Genomic DNA, 22,210 nt, shown 5'->3' with positions numbered 1-22,210 from the left:
TCTTGTCCACTTTGGACCAGGAGTTTTGCTGTGGACCCACAGACACCCGGTCACGCAGATCCTGCTCTCACGGACACCTCCGGTTCCAGTGAACCACTACTGCTTTAAAGAGAAAAACTGCTTCACCAAAAAATGTCCAACGGGTCCAGATTATGGCCTCATGGAACTGGAATTTAAATTTGGACCTAACAGGCAAAAAGACAAAGTGACTCAGCCTGTTGCAATCAACCCTGCTGCCTGTCCACACGGCACAGAGCATCTCGGCTGCACAGGACCCGCATTGCTCAGCCACCACAGCAAAACCCCTCACTGGATCCCCTCCAACCATGGGGAACACAGAAAACAAGCCCAAGCCAAGGCCTGGGGGGAGCAGGGGGGTTGGTCTGTGATCCCCATGGTGGGAACGGTGGGGAGGGGAGGTCCCCAGGCATTTTGGTGCTACCACATCCTCAAAACAAGCTCATAAATCCCCTGTGCTACACGCATCTGGCTTTGACTGAAGTGGGAGGGCGTAACACGAATTACTCGGGGGCGGCTGCTGGATGAGATGGTTTGGGAGAGAACACAGCGCTCGAGGGAGGGAGCCTGGGCCTCAGAGGTGCTCAGTGGCCACCGTGGCCACCTCAGAGATCCCAGGCTGGTTGTACATGAGCCCTGTTCCTCAGCCCGGTGCTGTTCACAGCGAGCTCACACTCCCCGTGTGCTCTGCTCTTCCCTCCCCACCCAGGCTGCCCGCACCGAGGCAGCCCCAAAGCCAAAACCCCTCTGAGAATGGCTTAATGTAAAGTACCAAAGGACCAATTCACAGCAAGTGTTGCTTTCCTTCTCCTTCTGCTTTTTTCCATTCTGCTTTCCGTCCTCCCTCGTCCTCATTTGGTGAGATAAGGCCATACCCGCACACGCTGATGAACAAGATAAGCCCACAAAGCTCTTGCTGCACACCCCTTGGTGCACGGGCTGTCCGTGCACAGCACCCTGGGTGCACAGCAACAAGAAACCCCGGCAAAATAGGGATGCAGAAAAAACATCCAACAGAATAGGGATGCAGAAGAAATCCCAGCAAATATGGATGGTGCTCTCCTTTCGTGGAAGAGACTCAGCGGGCTGGATTCTCATCTGACCTGAGTTTGCATCAGTTTTAAGGAAGCTAAAGGCTCAAGGCTTATTTACACCAGCTGAGTTATCACCTTGGGAGCAATCTGGAGGACAATGATATTTGTCTTATCAGGGTTCTTCTTACAGTTTGTGTTTTCAGACCCCTTAATTAATGCTGGCAGGATTAAATGCTAAAGTCCTTTGGCCAATTTCCAGTCAAACCAACGCTGCTTTGCCTAAGTAAGAAGCTGGATACGAATCCTACCAGGAGGGACTCACAGCTACTTGTTGCCTTACAGAGTTCTGGCTCCAAAGGAAAAACAACCCACATAGCGTTGCTTCCTTGGAAACAGTGAGAAAAACCACATTGGAAGAAGGAAGGGAGGAACCAACAGGTGGGGAAGCAGGATTTAAATAGGCAGTTCTGGATCCCAAGCAGGTAAGTGGTCCTTACTAAGGGTTGTTCACCAGATTTGAGATAAACTGGCTGTATATAAACCCAGGAATCAGTGGAAATTGTGACCCCACTGCACTGGAGAACACGCAGCATCAGCACAGCTCCCGCTTTACACCCGCTTGTAACTTCGTATTAGCGGCCGCTTAAGCCCTTCTTAGGTTGTGATGTCTTATTCTGGACTTGAAGCAGCTTAAATACTTGTGTTGTTTTGAGAAAGCTGAAACTCCGGTGTTCCAGCAGCACTTAAAGCAGCTTAATGGGGACTAGAAGCTACTTCCCATTTAAATTGAAAAAGGGAAATTGATTCTTCAGAATATCCATCATCACATTTTAAAGGTGGTGGAGTTAACACAAAAATCAGGGAACAGAAGCACTGAGATTCCCTGTCCGTATTGGGCATGCACTATGCTTCTATTTCTCCTATTAAAAGTGGACAATTTGACAACAATAAAAATACCTCAACAAATGACCGACTGGGTGACCTCAGTGTCCAGGGTGACACTGTCACACGGACATTCACAGCTTCCAGGACTTGAGGATTGCTTATTCCTCTTTTGAAATAACACGCAAGAACAGCGACTCCGCCACCACCGGGCTCCGTTCTGCTGAGCCACATGGAACCAGCAGCACCGGCTCCTCATCCCAGACCAACCCCCCAAACGGGGTGTATGTGTGGCTTAAATAGTCCACGGGCCTTGATTTAGGTCTCTGCATGGCTATTGTGTTCCCAAGTTTGGCTCCACGAGAAGGAAAGCCTGAATTTACATCATTTATTGGGCAAAGGATTTAAATTTGTTAAACTTCTTTCATACTTATTGACTTAAAGAGTAAAGAAGGGAATTTGAGCACCGAGCCTGCCTGTCTGTAATGATACAGGCTACAAAACATTCACTGTCTTCTGGATCAAGCTTGTGTTAGCCAAAATCTCATCTTCCAGAAAGGTACCTGGGATGGATTTGCAGATCTCAAAACACAGAGAATTAGCATATTTCCCATTGAGGATTGCGCTGAGACTTAATAGCTGCACTGTTCAAAAAAATAACAGCTAATAATTCACTTGAATTGTCTTTGACTCTGAGCCCTCATTCCTTCTTTTTCATACCTTTCCCTGCTAAGTTACAAAGCCCTTTTGCTCACAGCGTCTGGAGCACTGGGCCGGTTTGTGATCCAAGCGACACGGCTCAGCCGCATTGCAGGGGGGAGCGCGGCAGCGCGGTCCTGAGGGTCACTCAGGACCAAACCCTGGTCCGGCGGCGGCTCCGCGGGGGCGCTCGGAGCCCCGTCCCTGCTCCCGGGTGCTAAGGAAGGGCCGCAGCACACACGGGGCGCGGGGACACTTGCAGACCCACAGCCCAACTGCCCCGCTGTCACAGCTGATCCTTTCGGAGCTTTGCGCCAGCTGGACCCGCTGCGGAGTTTCCAGAGCAGCCTTAGAGCAGAGTCTGCCTGAGCAGCACTCCTAATAAACCGTGCAGCCATAACCTTGCCTTTAAGGGCTGAGGGGGTAATGCATTTAATATATTAACATGTTCAATAACCTCAGCGCCTGTCATGTGCTGATTTAAGGAAGCGCAAACTAATTTATTAAAGGAAGACTGCGGCCGAGGACACGGAGAAGTCTGGTGTCTGGAAACTGTGGGTGGACTAGACTATCAAGCGGATGTCTTGAGCCAACAGGCACTGATGTCCTTTACACAAGCACCTTTTAAATTAATATGAAGCTCCCTGTCGCTCCTGACCTCCAAGCAAAGGCAGCAGCAGGGACACTGAGCTGCTCCACGCGGTTTATCCAGAAATCTTAAGAAATCTTCAGCAATCAAGACGTGAGAGTCTGAATGAGAGCAGAAAAGAGCCCTGGAGAAGGGGAATGAACACACCGGCCCGCGTCCCGTGTCACCGGGAGCAGTGAGGAACGGGCCGGACACGGGGGACACGGGAAGGTCCCAGTGACCCCCAGGAACGCAGTCGGGGGAAAAACTCTCCCTGACCTTCCTGAAAGGGAAAACTGTTCCACTGCAGCTTTTTCTCCATTTCCTTCCTGGTAAGAAAACAATGAAGAAGCTGCTTAACTTCTTTCCAACAGCCTCCTGGAGGCCACGGTAACAAAGCCCTCAGGAGAGCGGGGCTGCGCTGGAGGTGCGGACACCTCGTTAAAGAGGCACATTAGATCTGCTCCAGAAATGTAAAATCAAATAAATCTTTACGAACCGAGTTTCCAAGGCTGCTGTTTCCATCAGCTAAGCGAGCACGCTAAAATCTCCTGGATTGGCTTTAAAATAATAATAATAATAAAGCTTTCCCTGCAGTTCTATAACCCAAAGGAAGAGCCTCGCTCACAGCGGCAGAAACGCACAAAAAGCGGAGAAACAGCGTAATTACTGAAAAGGGGAAAATATTTAAAGCTCTTTCTTTTGCAACAGTTTTCCCAGCTCTTGGAACGCAGACATGGCTTTGGGGGCAGGGGAGGGAGGTTCATTTAAACCAGATAAAGATCCTCATTAAAAATAATAATGAAAAAGCGTTTAACTGCTTCCAGCCTATTTGAGAGTTTAGAGCATTAGATCATGCTGGAGTGATCCACCACAGCCCAACGAAGGCAGCTCCACAGATCTCCCCCCAGAGCACACGCTGAAGGCCAAAATTAACTTTGGAAAGCTGATTTCTAGAAGAGCTTCAGCTCAGCTTGTATTTTTTTGCAAGAATGAGCTGGGGCTGCAAAACCACACACGGGGGAAGGAGGATCCTAATGGATCGGGGCACAACCGAACTCATTCTGAGCCGTGAAACCTCCATTCTGCAAAGCTCTGCTTCTCACTCCACCACCAACAGCAATGATTCTGCAACTGGACTTTGATGATTTTATCAGCACCCACGGCTGATTCTTTCCTCACCCTCCAGCAATTCTTCCAAAGGTCCTCGTGTCTCCATCAGCAAAGCAAACAGTTTTACTCAAGTGCTGCAAAGTAGAACATTAGGAGGCCCGCGGGCACGGCCGGGCTTGAGCGTCACCCCTCGCAGCACCGACCCATTTCCATGCAAACCCAAGCGACCATCATGCAAATATCCGTCCTGAAATCGCTGATCCGGGGAAGTTCTGACCCCTCATGCATCTATAGACAAACGGAGAGTTTGGCATTCAAATCCCCACATGTTTCCCTTTATTTTTTGAGGGAAGAATTTCCATGCTACCATCCTCATGCAATTTTCCTGCAAAGCTAAAGAAGTCCCTCGGGGACAAAGCGTCTGTGCCATGTGCGATGGCGCGGGCCGCGCTGGCAGCTCCTGCGCTTCAAGGGAGCAGAGATGAAGAGCAAAGCAGCCAGAGATGGTGACAAGGATGGTCCGACCGCAGCATCCTGGTAACAGCCTAACAGAAGCATGGTGGAAAGCAAGGCGGGGTGGCGGAGGAGGCTGGATGGATTCACCCCTCAAAGGAAAACCTCAGAACAGAGTAACAAAAGCAAGAGGGAAAGGGAAAGAAAATGAATCAGGAATAGCTCCAGGCTGGGAGGGAGTGAAAGAACCGCCGCTCAGATCTCTGATGAGAATTTGGCCTCAAGTTCGGGATCATTTCCCCGTGCTGCCCAGTGATCACCCACACGTTTCCCAGAGATCGCCCACCAGCTTCACCAGCAAACCCATGGGCTCCAGGCACTGCCCGCCCTGCATCACCCGTCCAGGTCACTGCTCGGGCACAGACATCTCAGAACACCCGCGTCGTGCCCCCCGCAGCGCCCGCTGCCTCCTCCCCGCACCCTTTTTCGGGGCTGACACTCTTAATGAGTAATTAACTCTCCCAGATGTGTCTTCCAAGAGCAATGGTGGAGCTCCAAACAGTGAACATTTACATATATATGTCAAACTATAATCAATAAACTGAACTCCACATCTCGACTGCAAAACTTGCTGCAACCAGCAATGCGGGGAGAGTTGTCAAACCACAGCTCCAGCGTCTTATGGGAAGTTAAAGGGACCTGGGCACCTCCGGCACTTTGGAAAACTTCACCCACAGTCTCTCGGAGGAGACTTCATTTTGCGTGTGGTTTTGCGTGTTCCTGGTGGAGTTCACTCGCACACCCCCCGAGGAAATGGTGACGGCAAAGAATATCTGGTGGTAGTGAGGCTGTGGATCATTAATGACTACATGTCCTGGAATGGAGGCCTTCAGAGAAAAAAGCCTATTGATATGATATAGAAAATGTCGAAGCTACATGCAACCGCGAAGGATGGAAATGCAGCGCGAACAGATCGTAGAGCACTCGCATAGAAAGGCACTCAAAGACCGTCTCCGTGCGCTCGGCCAGGGCTGCTTGCCCGCACCAGGAGCTGCTGCTCCCACTCGGGGGTGGTTTGGTTCGTAAAGCCCTGCCAGCGAAGCTGTATCTCAGGATTATTCCCTTTAAGAAGCACAAAGGGGATGGCGCAGATGCAGCCAGCGCTCTCCGCCGAGCCTGAACGCAGGGCTGCTCCTCTGCTGGAGCCTTCGGCCCATTTCAACTCCCTCATCCCCCTCCCTCCAACTCCTGGGGTTCCAGACCCTGGGAAGACCTTCCCTTCCCCTTCGCCGCTGCCCCGAGGAGCCTGGTCGGTCAATGCACTAAGCAGAGGAGCCAGGAGCTGACTGTCTCTTACCTTTGGTTTTAAAAGCAAAGTTACAGTACTTGCAGACATATGGCCTGACGTCTGTGTGCGTGCGAATGTGTTTCTTCAGCATGCTGGGTTTCTTGCAGCGAATTCCACACTCCTCACATACATACTTCCCTCTTCCACGGCCTCGCACATACACATACTCTTCGTTTGATTTGTACCTATGAGCAACAGGCGTCATGATAAAAAAAAAAAAAAAGAAGATTCCCACCTCAAAAGTAGAGTCACAACTTTCCTGGATTCATTCAGCATGTTATTGACACCACTGGGTAATTGTTTAAATTCAAAATATCTTCAAAAGCTTTTGCCCAGATGCCTACTTCTTCTCCTGGAGTATTTTCTTATGTCCTATGTCTGCTTCTCTATACAGACAAACAGCCCAAGGTCTGAAATCAGGGCACAGTGTCACCCAAATGTCCTGGTTTCCCCATCCTCAAACACAAACCGAGCACTCGTAACAGTCTGAATATGTCACGGTCCAGCCTGGCTGCCCCAGTCGCCTCTCCCAGCCTGTGCTGCGGTTCAGAACGCCCCGTGTGTCACCGTACGATGCACAGTGCTGAGGAAATCCATCCCGGCTCAGCCTCTGGTGGTCCAAACCCCTTCTCACCCATGGAGACGCCGGTAAAAGCCGCCCAGAAGGCTGCGATGCACCAAGCGCGTTGTGACCCCTGCCAGGATGAGACACCCAGGATGGACACGGAGAGAAAACATCCATTTTTCAAACATATGGTGCTATCGCCGAATGCGACCACCGCAGTCTCCAGGCTCTTTTATCTCTGGCACAACATCAGGACTTAGATTTACCCGAGAGAACGAGACCGGTCATCCTCCCTTCGCATTGTGCATCCATTTCGTCTCTGTCCACGCATTAGCGCGTAGGGAAGGCTACACGGTACGGGTTTGAAAAATACTTGTGAGAGTGAGACAAATCCTTTGGCCTCCTGCCGTTCAGCAAATGGAGACTCTAATTTCCTGCACTTGCAGCACAAGAAGAATAAGGTAACACAAAACAGGTCCCTTCAGATTGTTAAGAGGCTAAATTTTGGAAGCAGGGTACTTCTTGCAACCCATTATTTTTCTATTCTGTATGATTTAAGTCTGGTCTTCTGAATTCCCCAAACATCCACTTTTGAAAATTGGGCCTTCTGAAGCATCGTAATGGGGGATCCAAAGACACACAACACCGTAAGCCACCATTTAGTAACCTCCCAGTAAAGCACGTTCCAAACCAGAATGGTGAGAAAACAGCAGCCAGACTGAAGAGAGACTGAACAGCAACAGCAGCACTGAGGATTCCAGTACTTAAATGAGTAAAGGTAGAGCAAATCCTAAAATATATATATATATAATGAACAACAAAATCATTGCAGATCTCCTGTGCAGGTTCCAGACCCAGACTAAAGAGAGGAAAGATGGGTGTCCAGGTAGCCCCAGTCTAGTGTGAAATACCAGGGCAGCACCAGCAGAACCGGGTCTGGGTGTCCAGCACTACATGGGGGCACAGTTCGTGTTCCTGACCCTCAACACCAGCTCTCCAGAGCACAACCAGGCTCAGCTGGTAGCCCAGATATTCCAAGGTATTTTACCTTCTGTAACAAAAACCACGGCAATGCCAGCTACCCCCATCCCTCAAAAAAAACCCAAAACACCAAAACCCAGACAAACAAACAGAAAAACCCCACGGAACACCCTTCATCCCCAAGTTCTCCTGATCTGAGTGGAGCTGGTGGCTGAAGAGCACACGGTGACCCCATGTCTGTAATGTCCCACTAGCTCCATAGATACCAGGGTACATTAATTGTTAGGGATGGCCAACGTCCATTCTTCATTCAGTGACTGAACGCTAACGCAGCCAAAGGAGCAAAGGGAATCCAGGAATCCTGATTCTCCTCTCCTCTTCACATTTGTATTCGAGGCTTCCTTCTACCCCTCCTTCCTTTCTGTCATTACGCTGGTAATCTCCTTGCCATTTAAAACCTGAAATCGCTCCTTTATCAGCCCTGTGCTCGCACTGCCCGCAATCACGCTCTGCACGGAAACCTCTGAGCAGGTTCTTTGTGTCCAGCGGCCCCTCCGTCAGCCTCATTAAAGCCATCAGGGCTGGCTCTTCCCGGATAAAAAGGGACACGTGATTTAATCTGAAATGAGACATCGCAGCTTCTCTGACACTCGGTGACTGAGCCATCCTACAACACAGACATTTTCCTATAGCTCCCCGAGCCCCCGTGTAAAACACCCAGGAGAGGAGGGAAGCAGAAAAACAACGGGAACCTGCAGAAACACCAAAGCAAACATGAAGAGGAAAGCCAGGGGGGTGACGCTGCCATAACGCAGAGAACGCTGCTGCAAATGCCATCTGTCTATTGACGGCTATAATATGTTCAGGGAGATAATTACTTCAATGTGACGCTGGTTTCTCTGTGGCTCTAATACGCTCATATGATTTGCATCAGAAAGACAAATCAGTGACAGCTCGCTTCATGCGAAGATTCACCCCGGACAAGGGATCCTCCTGCTCCGCAGCGTTTGCTGTAACCAGATCCCTCTAATATCCACAGTTGGAGTTTGCGTCAGCAAATCCGGGCTGGTTGTGGAATTCATAATCCCGCAGTTAGCAACTTACACCTCCCGCAGCGTCACAGCTCCGGCTAATACCGAGATGATTTGAAACCCAGGAGGCTAACTGGCCATTACGAGCTCGGAGACTCATTTAGGAAATAGTTCCTTCACACAGACACACAAAAAGATAAAATTCAGTCACTCAATGCAGTTTTGAAAGGTTATTTGCTGTGTTCTGCTAATAAACGCACAATCGTTGAGTTTTGTGCAACCACTACGAGCGTTTCAGGGCAAGAGGAACTGGCACAGCTACCGCAGGCAGGACCAGAGCCAGAGACGCGATGACCCCAACCGGAGCATCGCGGTCAGGAGCCACACGGAACCCCACAACGGGAACACATCCATCTGGAGAAAGCTTCGTCTCAGCTCTTACACAGTCCAAACTTAAAGCCACAAAGCACTTATTCCTTTACAGGCTTTAAGAGGTTTTAATATTTGCTATCTAACTACCCTTTGGGTCAGACACTTCTTGTCTCAGCACTGGGAGCCACATCCAAACCCTTCAGGCGGCTGAGACCCTTGTGGAGCTGGGGGGGAAGGAGCTTTGGGGGCTCGCAGGGTTCTGGGGGCTCATTGCTCCCCTGGGGCCGCGTTGCCCCTTCTCTCCCGCTTTCTGCAGCCACAGGGATTCTCCTTCCCTGCAAAGCCTGTGTGACCTCGCTGGTCGCAGCCTCGGCACAGCCGCTGCACTCGCATTAGTTGCAATTTGCCTGATTTCCTGAATTTCCAGAAGCTTGATAATGTATTACGGTAAAGAACACCCCTGGTTAATTTTGCAGCGACTGAATAAGCATTCCCTTGTCTGGTTTGGACAGTTGTTAAACACACTTGAGTCGAGTAGCTCCAGGTGTTGCCTTCAGTGTCACCCTTTTGGTTTCACTGGTGGCACATGTAACCTGTCCCCAGGCTGCCCGCTCACCTGGCTGAATCCTCCACAAGTTCCTGATGGTCTGCCCTGCTACCAACTCATCTGATTTACCTTTTATGCCACCACTGCCAAATGCATAAGGATTATAATGTCACTAATTACTAATGAGTTTATCGCCTTTCTCACAGCTCACTATAGGATGATCAGACCACTTCTCCCATGGTGGTGCCTGTAACACCCGCTCTAAATCTGCGTGTGCAGATTTAGATCATTTAGATCATTTAATTGTCATTGCAAAACTGCTAGAAAAGCACAGGCGTTTCAGGAAAAAACAAAATCAATGTAAATAGTACTGAAAATAATGCTGAAAATCCTGCAATTACAGATGAAACCAGGCTGAAAAAACCACTCGCTGCAAGGTGCATTTCAGTGCAACGTGTCTGGTGATCAGCTTGAGCCACCTCAGCATGAAGAAATGTGGAATTACATTGAATGTGTGCACAGGCTAATTAGTCCCTCCTGGGCTTCCCCCCCCACTAAAGCCAATTGCAAAATCCTTATCCTTACCCACTTTATACCCCAGGGAAACACGGGATGGGAGACCCTACAAGACTCCAGCAAGAGGCTCTAAAGGCAATTTCAGGAATAAATGCATCCTGCTCACTTATTCTCCATAGGAATCTGAGTATAGATAGGAAGAGGAGGAGGAATTTTCTGGCACTGCAAGAAAAGAACCCACACAGCTCAGGCCTAAGCTACCCTTTCTGCTTTTTATAATATTCCTGGTGGGTCCTCATAGCTCGGATTTTACCTAAGGCAATTTTCCACATTTCTTTGAATGGGAAACAATAACATGGGCGTATCCCTCCTTGTGATCCCAGCGCTGTCAGCACGACCCCGGTGGCACTGGGGCCACGCGGGACACGCCAGCGATGCCGACACCGTGGGTGGCCGGAGCGCATCGGTGACACCAGAGACCCAACGCTGGCAGAGCCCGTCCAGCACTGAGAAAGAATCCCAGGAACCGGTTCCTATGGTGCTGCCCTGTGGCAAGGCAGCCAGACCACCGGGAGGCTGGCACAGGAACGCCGACTCGACGCGACCGCATCTGGGGTGCTGCATCCAGGCTCTTGCGCTGCAAAATCTGAAGGACACCAGCAAACGAGAAAAAAACGGGAGGGGAAAATCCCCTCCGGCGAAGGGGATGGACGCAAAGATGAATTAGGGAGGAACACACACCAAAAGTGAGTAATTCAAACATCACGCTGAATAGACAGGAAAAGGGCTGTGGACAGGCTGATGATCCGGAGAGATGTATGTGATAGTCAGGATGCAGAGACATTTACTATTTACAGTTATCCTAAGAACTAGAGTGGAATCAAGAAATAGTAAGTTAAGCTAAATATCAGAAGAGCTGGGCAGTGTCTTTGGGCTGGTTTACCCCACACGAAACGTGGATTTAAAGGGCGTAACGCCTCCCGCACGCTCGGCCTCCAAAGCGCCTTTCGCTGGACGCGGCTCCTCGCTGGATTTCACTGCAAGAGCCGACACGAGGTGCTGACACCTCTGTAGGACACACAGAGCTGGACAAACAGCCACACAGCAGCACACCAAATATGCACAAACAGCCCCGATCCACACAAGAAGCTTTTACAAGCATAAAAACACGGGCCAGAGAATGAGTTTTAAAGGTGTTTCTCCATCAGCAAAAGCAAATCCTTTTGCCAGTAGAGTCTGTTTGATTGAAGAGGTGTTGTGGGCTGCAAGAGGATCTGCGCCGACATGAGTTCTGTATGACTTCTCCAAACGTTACGCTTGAGCGAAGGCTTGATTCAGCTTCGGGTTGTGGCACCAAGGCCTCTTCTAGTCCAGCAGAAGTAAAATTGCAGTTATACTCATTATGGCTCTATCTGCAGTCACACAACTCGTGCTCCCTATGCTTTAATCATTTAACTGTCATTGCAAAACTGCTAGAAAAGCCCACGCGTTTCAGGAAAAATAAATCAATGTAAATAGTACCGAAAATAATGCTGAAAACCCTGCAATTAGAGATGAAACCAGGCTGAATAGAACACTCGCTGCAAGGTGCATTTCAGTGCAATGTACCTGGTGATCAGCTTGAGCCACCTTAGCATGAAGAAATGTGGAATTACATTGAATGTGTGCATAGGCTAATTAGTCCCCCTGGGCTTCCCCCCCACTAAAGCCAATCGCAAAAGCGGAGTAATGCAAACACTTCCACAGTCTCTCACTTGTTTAACGACTGGGCTGTGCGTCCCTTATTCACACCAAAGTTGGCTATTGCCACCCAACCAGCCCAGCTCACCAACATCAACAGGAAAGAGAAAATCATCTGCAGGATTTAATAATCACAGGGACACGATGGTGGCATCGCAAACCACCACGTCTGCCTTCCACCTCTGCGCAGCCGTTTCCGAATAATCCCCTGTATGTTATCAGGATCAATGAGCACCCCATGACTGCTGCGGCCAGGCTGGGGTTTCCTTCCCAGCACCAGCACACGGGTCGTGGTGCAGAAGTCGGCACAGGGACGGACGCTGCTCCAACACCACCCGCCCCTTCGGATTATCAGATGGTACCAGAGTAAAACACCACATTAAAATACAAACAACGCACACAAAAAGAACCAAAACCACCACAAACTCATCCAGCTGGCTCATAAAATATTCATAGAGAGAGTCCGGCACGGAAACCCCCATACATGACCAATCTCCATCCCATCTTTTCCCTCCTCCGCCCCCATCAGGATTGATCAAACAGCTTCCAGAGGATCTGACATTAGTGACTCCATCTGACTCCAAGCGGCTGACACAGACACTTCTTGTTCTCAAAACAGCTCTTTCTGTGACAATTTCTCCAAGTGCTGCGACTGGCTCTGGATGCCATCGCTGTTTTAATTAGAGGCCGCCTTCTTGTCCTTCTGTCGCTCGTCATGTCGCAGAGGAAGGGCCGGGTTTAATGGCCTTAAGCCAGTGCTTTATTCTCAGTACTAAACGTACTATTATTAAACGTATTAGTGCTATTCTCCCTGCAACACCTGGATTTTTGGGAGGCACGCTGGGGTCTGGAACACTTGTTAGTCCTAAAGAGATCACCAAATTATGGAAGAACTTCTTGTGGATTGAGGTCAGTTAGAACTGAAGGGTTATTGCAAACTGGGCTGAGGATGTCGAATGGATATATCCAACCAAATAAATACACATAAATACACTCTGCCCACTATTCCCATTGCACGGTCGTTAGCTCCAGGATCTCTCCCCCTCTCTATTTTGATGCTGCTACCGAGTTTATTTTAACACAGTTACAAGAAATCATCATTGTGAGGATTTGGCTTCCAAGATGCATAAACATAAATGTACTTTGATGGTGCATTTCCATGTGCCTGGGTACAGAAATACCCATTTTTGACACAAACAGTATTTTGGGGTATATGTGACACCTCGTTGTTCAGTCGGATATGATTCTATCTGCAGTGACCCCCAACATCTTCATTCCCACTGCCTGGGTGGGCTCTGGGAGCACCACAGGAGGCCATAGGAACAACAGGGATGGTGAAACAACAGAAAACTCCCCCCAGGCTCCTGCAGCTCCACCATCAGACGCTGGAGAAGCTCTCCTTGGGAATCAGTGTCCCTTTCTACTTTGTATATTTGAGGGCCGTGGTTTAGCGCTAGAGTTGGGTTACGGTTGGACTCCATGATCTTGAGGGTCTCTTCCAACTGAAAGGATTCTGTGATTCTACAACTCCAAGAGGCTGCAGCGCTCGGCTCTTGGCGTAGGTGTACAGGACTTGGGCACGGATGGTGTTTGGGAGCTGTTTTTATTCCCATCCTTTTGTTTCTTAGCAATAGGAACCCAAACACTTCTCCTCCCAGTGCAGAAGGTTTCCAGCAGCTCCACAAGGGCCCGGCAGGGAGTATCGAATTTCATTCACTTCTTCACCAGCGACATGAACACCCGTCCATGAACTGCCGGCACAATAAAACCCGAATGTCTAAGGCTGCCTGACATTAACAGCACCGCAAAGCTCGTCCAAGCGACGGCCTGGTTACACTTTGAAATAACAGGAAGCGCCTCGATTTCAAAGAGTCTTGGACATGAACCTGGCATCCTGCACGTTATAGAATTACCTCTTCGAGACAAACGCTTGGTTTCCAAATGTGTCCAGGAGGCAGCCCAGCCAACCCCAGCGCCGATTCCACGGGGAGCTCCAGCACAAGCCAGGGAGCTGGGTGGAAGCAGCGGAGGTTTTGGAGGAGAAAGAGTCCCCTTTGGAGCCTCGAGAAAGAGGTGAGAAGGTGCCATGGATGGGACCAGCATTATCAACCGAGTCCTTCAAGGTTTCTTGCAGTTAAAACCGGATCCATGCGACGCGCGTTTGCTTGGGCTGAGCTGGAGGTGTCGGAGCATCCGTCCTCGCTCGCGGGACCCCAGGGGTTTCCTTCCAGCTGGTTCTTCCGAGTCCCGCACCTTGGCCGCTGGAAGGCGGAGGGGAATCCACGGCTCCCACCGGGTCTGACGCTTCCCTAAGCGGGGTCCAACTCCCCAGCGAACGCTCTTAACAAGTAACAACAATGAATAATAATAACGGAATAGATTTGCTTCTATAGCATGGAAGCCAAAAAGCCTCTGGCTACATTGAAACACAATAATCAAAGTCCAGCTGCCTGCTCCCTTTTTTCCCCAAAGGTAACAAAACCATACACAAAACCACAGTAAAGGCAATCAGTACAAAAGTACTCAGTAACTATCACTTTCTGGTCTGTTCTTGCCCTTATCACCACTGGGTATTGACGGCTGATAAATTGCTGATCTCCAGATATAAATAACACTGACAAAATACCCAAAGCCACTTAGGTTATTATGACATATTGACATCCCCGAGGATCTAATGGATCAGGCTTAGATTACCACCTCCAAGCAGACAATCGGGTCAGCCCTTGTTCTGTGCTGCAGGACCCAGGGGTTGTCATTATTAACGAAATTCTGTACATTATTCTGGTAGACGGAGAAACGCTTCACGGGAACTCAAGGCTCAGCCTGGTCCCAAGCCTTCACCCATCCCTCAAACCGGACCCGAGACGAATCAATCTGTAAAACACTGATTTAATTATTTCTCATTTCCTGTGCTTCCTGTCTGCTGTCAAGGCCAAGCAAGGAAATGGGGACTAATCCCAAGGGGGTCTGAGATACCATCAGTCCAACCGGACCAAAGCAACACGGGGAACTGCATAAGAAAGTTCTGTCCTACCACATGTCAAACCAATTGCAGACAGGTAAGAGACTCCAGATGAGCTGTGGGGAAGCATCCTGACCCTCAGGCATTCATCTGGACCAGCAGAATCCCATTTTAAGCCCTACTTGTCTCTAATAACGACGAAGAACCTCCATCCCTCGGGGAGGACCTGTGTTGTGAAAGACCTGGCAAGAGGCAGCAAGTCATCAGCCTCACTCAATCTATGAATGCCGGCGTGCACACTGTTGGAAAGATGCTGTTTTAGTGTTTCTACAGCCAAAATACAGACCCCAATCCAACCTGCCCTCGAGCCAGTGTGAGGGTTTGCTTCAGGGCCATCAACTGGGTCCACTCAACGTAAATGAATTGGTGACCAAACGATTGAACGTTGCCGGTTCCCCAGTGCTCCCCCAGCCCGGGCTCTGAGAGCTCAGCGATGACAATTCCCACATCTGCAGGAAATCACTGATCCCCAGGGACCATCCTCCGTCAGCCCTGCAGGCTGCAGCCAACGTTTTCAGGCACCCCGCGGGTTTGCAGGGTGAGAAGCATCTAAGAAGCGCCCTTTCCCATCTCGCGGCTCCTCCCCGGGGCATCCTGAGGCAGAACTGCTGACTTCACTCACTGCAAAAGTTGGCCATTCCCCTCTTGTCCCGCTATTCCTGCAAAAACCAAAGAGAGCCCAGAGAGAGGGAGCTGGAGCCTGTTCTCTCTTGCACATCATCAACGCAATGATTCAGGCAGCTCCAACCACACATGCGAAGCAATGAAGGGAGCAGGCAGCACGGGGTAACGGGGGCAGAGCCTCCGCTGCCTGCCTGACGTGCGAGCGGAGCCAAGTTGTGCTTGCAGGACCTATAGTTCAACCCCCTCATCTTTTAACTTGGAACCGAAGACGTTGGACAGGACACTTAGTGAGGAAAGACTCTGGAAAATCCATAATGCTATTTTCCCAGGCGTTTTTCTGCAACTGAACTTAAAAAGAAACACCTCTCTCAGGCATCTGCTTTCAGCTGGTATATTAAGTAACTGCTGTGCAGAGCTTTCAGAGTGTAATGGTTATAATAATAACAAAAAATAAGTTTATGCCAAGAGCACACTCTTCTGTAGCTTAAGCAGCATCTGTGCATGCCCTGAGTAATTTCTTTTAGAAGTCCCTCACTGTTCTTCAGCCGTCCATAGTCTCCTTCACATCCTGCTAGTGTTAGAAACCATTTCCACAGATACAGTTTTACAGCTTCAGATAACAGATCTACGACGTGCAAACGTTTTCATGAGCCCCGGTAGCACAGCAGCTCTCGTTCGGCACAAACAGCCAACGCGGGTCTCACCCCCACATTCTGAGGATGCAACGCAGTCCCCGCATCCCCGTGGGACCGCGCCGGTCCCCCTGTTCCCAGGCGGTGACATCAGGGACACCGCAGCAAAGCAGCCGGGAAGCGAGTCCTGCGGGGAGGCAGAACCTCCATGGCCGGCACCGGAGCCGGTGGGAGGAGGAGACGGGCTCCCAGGGCACGGACGGTCCGGCCACCTCCCCTGTGGGTTGCAAGGGACGGTGAAATTACCCCCGCTTGGAAAGTTTCCCATGGAGATCTCACAGAGATAACACGCAGCGAGGAGAACGTGCCGATGTCCGCGTGTGCAAACGGCGGGAGATCGGAAGGTTTGGGGAGAGGCTCTTTAAACAGGATGAAAAATATACATTAAAAGAAGTCCCCTGAGAGCCTCGAGGTCTGCTGATGACATTGAAGGGTTTTCGCTTGGAGTTCAACATTCATCCCGAAGCAGGAGCGGCTGGAAGCTGTCACGGCACAGCAGCTCCCTGGTCCCTCATAGGAGAAAGCAGCTGGTAATTGCAGCTGAGCCCCTGCGGATCGAGCCTTTGCACTGCAGACGGGCTGCTCTCGTTATAATAACCTAACATCTTCCCTACACGGGTCAAAGCGAGTCCTCTGCAGCCCCCACGGTGACTGTGCCCCCTATGCAGCAGGTCCTGCGTCCTGCACACATTAAAGATGAATATTGTCCAAGATAGGAACCCTCTTATTTATCTTAACGTGGTGCCTATAAGTCCACCCTGCAGGCACTGCACACAGAATAAAAAGCCGGTTTGTACCCTGTAGAGTTCCTTCCCCAAGGACTGATGAAGAAACTGCAGGTGGACACTGGTCCACAGTACTGGAAAGCAACGGGACCGCACCGGACTGTGCTGGGATGTCCTGGCACAGCAGCCTAAACGCCGCCATCTCTGCAGCCCCCAGAGAGAGGTGAGGAGAAGGAGGAGAAGGAAGGTGGGCAGATGTTTTCAGCTCTTTCCAGCAGGGAGGAAAGGTTTGAAAACACAACGCGTGGGGATGGGAGAGCACTGTCCCAGTCAGGAAGGGGGGATCTCTGGTCCCTCTTCCAGACCAGCTGCCGCCTGGACGCGGATCTTGACAAGCTCAACAGCACGTGGTTTGTAGACAAGTCCAAACCTACTCAGAGCGTGTTATACCCAGAGGAGTAAAGACCATTCCTCGTGTATCTCGGGAAACGCCTTTCTGTCCTAACACTTCCCTTTAAAAGAAAAACGTGGAAGCACCACAGAAATCCCTGCTCAGAAGTCTTTCTCTATATATTTTGCACGTGCGCAAGGGAGTCTGTCAAACGTACCAGTGCATCGTGCTCAGTTTTGCTGAGGCCAAAATGTATTTATTTTTATCTCCAGAAAGCTACACAACCCACCACCCCTGCTTATCCTGCGACTGTGGCACTTTTCCCAAACCACGGAGAGACACGCGGGCCTCTGAGGGTCTCACGGACACATCTGCACAGGGGACGCGTGGGCTCGTTTCCAGCTCACATTGCGCTGGAGACAAGGAGACTCCAAACCCTGGAAGAGTCCGAGGCGACTCCTCCTCGAAGCCACTTCTGGTCCCGTCTGTCAGACCAACACGGAGCGGTGGGCGGCTGCCAACAGCCACGGGCGCTCGTGGGACCGCGGGCCAGCGGGAGCTCCCCGGCCGTGCCGTCTGCAGCGCGACCCAGCGCCATCCGATCCCCGGCGCGGTTCACGACCCCACCGCTCCAGCTGTGACCCCGGGGCGCTGGCAGTGCTGGTGACGCTTCTCAGGAGACACGGGAGGGCAGCAGAGACGGGCTGGGCAGAAACAACCGGCTGCTGCTATTGCCGACGCGTACTCCGCTCTGCAGCGTCCGGGCTGTGCAGGGAAGGGAGCACCGCAAAGTCTTCTGAAGGGGGGGGCAGAGTTAGAAACTATCGTAACTCGCTGCTCTTCACTGCAATAAATAAAAGCTCCCCAAGCTCCGGCAGAGACCCAAGCGTGTTTCACACCAAGGTACCCCGGGAAGGTGCTGTGCCGCACGACGATGTGCGGGTTCAGGAGCCACCGTGGCTTCCTGTGCTGGTGGAGCCGAGCTGCAGGTTGGAAACGTTCACAGAACGGGACTGGAATCCCCAGGGCCCTCCTGCTTTCCCAGGCTGCTGCCGCCTGCAAGCGCCCTTTGCAGTGTATCAGCACCTTCTTAATTTACCATCAGCGTTAATGGTGCAACCACGCATCACGGCCATGGTTTTCTCTCTTGGATGGTGTGAGTAAGCTTATTAAACTCACACAGCGACATCCACATAAAGGTCCAATTTGCACAGGCACTAATACCCACAGCTCTTAACAACTGCAACGAGCTCTGCCCATTACTCAGCACCCTGGGACATTAAGCCCTTCTCTGAGCAATGAGCTCAGCTTTCACCTCCACAAATTCACCCCAAGATTCAACACACGAAGAGCTGAATTCATAATGAATTATTGCTATCAATGATACTTTGCAGCAAAACTGGTACATTTGAGCTCTAAAGGTAATGAGACTAATTCACATTTATTTGTACTGCGACCCTGCAGTCCCACGCACACGGGAGATCTCACTGCAGTTTCCAATGTTATCCCATCTTGGGAGAGCAGGAAAAGAGCCACAAACCAAGGCGATAACAGAGTCGTGTAAAGAACACTTCCCCTGACGTTGCACACGTGTAACACACCCCGAGCATTACTCAGCCTTTTGGAATCGTTGTGAAAAACGGATCAAGCATAGAATCATAGAACCATTTTGGTTGGAAGAGACGCTCAGGATCATCGAGTCCAACCGTAACCCAACTCTAGCACTAAACCGTGTTCCTAAGAACCTTGTCTAAACGCGTTTAAACCCCTCCAGGGATGGTGACTCCACCTTTAGCCTGAACTCCCTGGCAGCTCTCAGGACGCTCAGTTTTCAGTAATGAAGGTCTTTGCTCGGTTTACAGGTCAAAAAAGGTTCTTATTTTACCCAAGGCAGCTTGCTGCCCCAGCACAGTGCAGACCAACGCTCTGCAGACAGAGCAATGCTTGGAAACGCTCTTTGGTCTTGTGAGGGGACTCAATTACACACAGCGGAATCTCAGAAGAGCAGCGCGAAGTGCTCGGCCTCTCGCAACCTTGGAAACCACAGAATTCTGCCACCAAACAGTTTGTTTAAATAAGAATGGCAAGAAAATCACAAACATCGAAAACCGCTGGTTTAAGTGCTGATCTAAAACATCTGCAAGAAACATTTGCTCTTTGAAAGCGCCGCTACTGTGCTGCGAACCCAACCGAGAGCTGCCCAGCTCAGCCACGGCCAAAGCGCCCAGCAAACAGACAGGTTTATAAACACCTGGGTACGTGCATCTGGTTATCGCCCAGTGTTTGACGTACCGAGTCCTGAACAGGTCTAGAGGCAGGAGCACCCGACGTTCAGAAACACAGGAACTGCTAAGAAACCGAAACACCGCGAACAGACACCAGGATCATCACGAGCAGGCTCAGCCCAGACCGTCCTGCAGTATCTCCTGCTCGCGCTTTTTAAGGTCTTGTAACTCTTCAGTCTTACCTCTACACCAAAACTATCTCATGAGGTCACGCTGCCTTTTGTCTGAGGTTCCACACATGAAGATGCAGCAGTTACAGTCCCTCCAGATTCAGATTTTCCAACGCGTACGTATGAATTTCTCGCACGGTTCTAAACAGGGACACCGCAATTCCATTGATTCTGTGCAAGCGCCCGAGCAGCAGCAGGTGCTTCGGGCCAGGGAAATTGCTTTAAACACTTTTAGTGAGTAACCACAGCTTTTCCCCACTCCTCCATCCTGGGCAAACCGAGCCTTATAGCACTTCATGATCCGAGATTACAGGACTCAGGTTGGCGACAGGGTTGAGATGCATCTGCAAGTACCACATCCCCAGTGAGCTCCTCCTCAAAAAAAGCCTAAAACTAAACTGTAGATAAACAGGCTTTAGCATAAAAAAAGAAAAAAAATGAAGCATTTTTAAATGGTGAAAAGCAACTTGGAAGATGGAATATTATGAAAAATAGAAGTTTCTGTGCAGCCCTGCCCACCCGGCCCCTGCGGCTGGATCCTCCTCCCCATCTGCTCCGGCGCATCCCGCAAGGAGCAATGATCTCACCTTCCTTCCATGGACTGCGCCTCCCTCGCTCAACCGCGACAGTCACAACCATCAAAGACCAGTTACATCATGGGCCACATCAGGACAAGGCCCAGGAGCTGAGCTGCTCTCCCTCCAGCACAAACTGGGAGGAACTGGAAGATCTTTGTTAAACGTGGAGCCTGGCTCTCACAGCCCCACTGAGGATGTATCAGGCTTTACCGAGTCCTTACGAGTGTCCTCACCCTCAGCGTGACTTGTGTGCTCACTTCCAAAATATGCAAAAAGAAGCAAAACCTTTCCAAAAGTAGAAGTTGGAATCCGAACGGGGAGCGGAGAGCGCTCAATTCCCAGCCTCGGGGACGCGGTCCTGCTGGAGGTGGAACAGGACCATGGGATTTCACAGGGTTCATGTTTTCAAACGCGTGTCGTTTTTTGAAAGTAGAATGTGAGCACGCTTCACTCTTTGCCCCCTATCATTTGCACCACGCAGAATGTTCCCAGTGTTCACATCCCACCTGTCATCACCAGGATTCGCTGGTAGTGGCCACTGAAGAGAATGGAAAATCAGCTGCTGCGCTTGGGAAGACTGAAAACAAAACACTAAAAAAAGCCCCACAAAACTGGAATCCCAGCAACATCTGCCCTGAGAAAGACCCGTCTCCTCATCATTAGAAAGTGACAGAAAAGAAAGTCCCCAAAAGCCAGTTCAGAATGATGTTCTCCAAGTCACCTTCCTGCCATTCACCCGGTGGAACACGGATGGAGTAACAGGCAGCCAGGTCTGGGTCTGCTGTTTAAACATCAGGTTTCTAATTGATTGCACAGTACTTGGAATCCATTAAAGGCCTCCTATAAATTACATTCTGCATAGGACAGGCTGCCGAGATATGCAGATGTTAAGAACTGGCTAATCCTAAGTAAACCTGGTAAAAACGTTTGCTTTCTCAAATTTTCCACTGAATTAATTGCAGAGATTGTGTCAGTGAATCAATAAAGAGAAAACTCCGTAATCTCGACGTTTGCCACAAGCCCATAAACCGTCTGCTCGCAGGAGAGCTGATCATCCCAGACACTGGCCCACGTCAGCCAGCGGCTCGGAACAAGACATTGTGTCATGCCTGGGAATCCCAGATGCAGAAGGATGCCCAGGTGTTCATGGACTTACTTCAGCACGGATTCTTTTACATGACCATTTTCAAGCCAAAAGAGTGTCCAGTTTGCCTTCTATTAAACTGAAAAGCAATCAAGCCAGAGCATCTTCCACCCAAGACCCAAGGACCACGCTCAGGCTGGGCGCCTCCACAACCACGTCCCGCTGGAGAGGCCCACGGGCGGGTGGGATGGACGTTCACAGGGATCTTCAGTGAGGAGGAGAGAAATCACTGCGCAGAGCCGAGCGTCCCACGCGGGGCCAGGCAGGAAACTGGAGATAACGCTTTTAATAACTGGCTGTGGGAAATGAGCACCAAGCTGCGTTCTGAGCACCGGCCAGCAGGACGGGTCGAGAACACGGGCTGACAGAAATAATGCAGCAGAAATAAGAAAGAATAGCAGACAACAGCAGAGACTAAATCCTTCTGTGTTTGTCAGATTTCCTGGGAAAACAGGAATAAGCTGCAGAATGAACCCCATTTGTCAAGTGAAGTGATGAGGTATTTAGGAAAGGAAACACTAACAATTCCCACTGGGGAATGTTAAGACATTTCAAAGGTGTAATAGAATCAAGTTTAGCAGTGGGTGAGTTTGTGTGTCCCATCTTATAAGCAATGCACTCGAACTGCAGAGAGGAGAATGAATTATGCGGG

At 50.4% G+C, this 22,210-nt stretch overlaps 1 protein-coding gene across 8 annotated transcripts in view; it reads right to left on the bottom strand.

Annotated features, from left to right (window-relative positions):
* The window catches only part of HIVEP3 (HIVEP zinc finger 3), a 145,331-nt gene that overhangs the window by 10,850 nt on the left and 112,271 nt on the right, over window positions 1-22,210 (bottom strand). For all 8 annotated transcript variants that reach the window (XM_071799203.1, XM_065857085.2, XM_071799204.1 and 5 more), the window contains one exon: window positions 6,185-6,360. In XM_071799203.1, coding sequence (XP_071655304.1) covers window positions 6,185-6,360 — 176 coding nt within the window. The remainder of the gene's footprint in view (window positions 1-6,184; window positions 6,361-22,210) is intronic.

The sequence above is a fragment of the Patagioenas fasciata genome, chromosome 25 (genome assembly GCF_037038585.1).
Source record: "Patagioenas fasciata isolate bPatFas1 chromosome 25, bPatFas1.hap1, whole genome shotgun sequence".
NCBI lineage: Eukaryota > Metazoa > Chordata > Aves > Columbiformes > Columbidae > Patagioenas > Patagioenas fasciata.
This window is presented reverse-complemented; position numbering and strand designations above follow the sequence as displayed.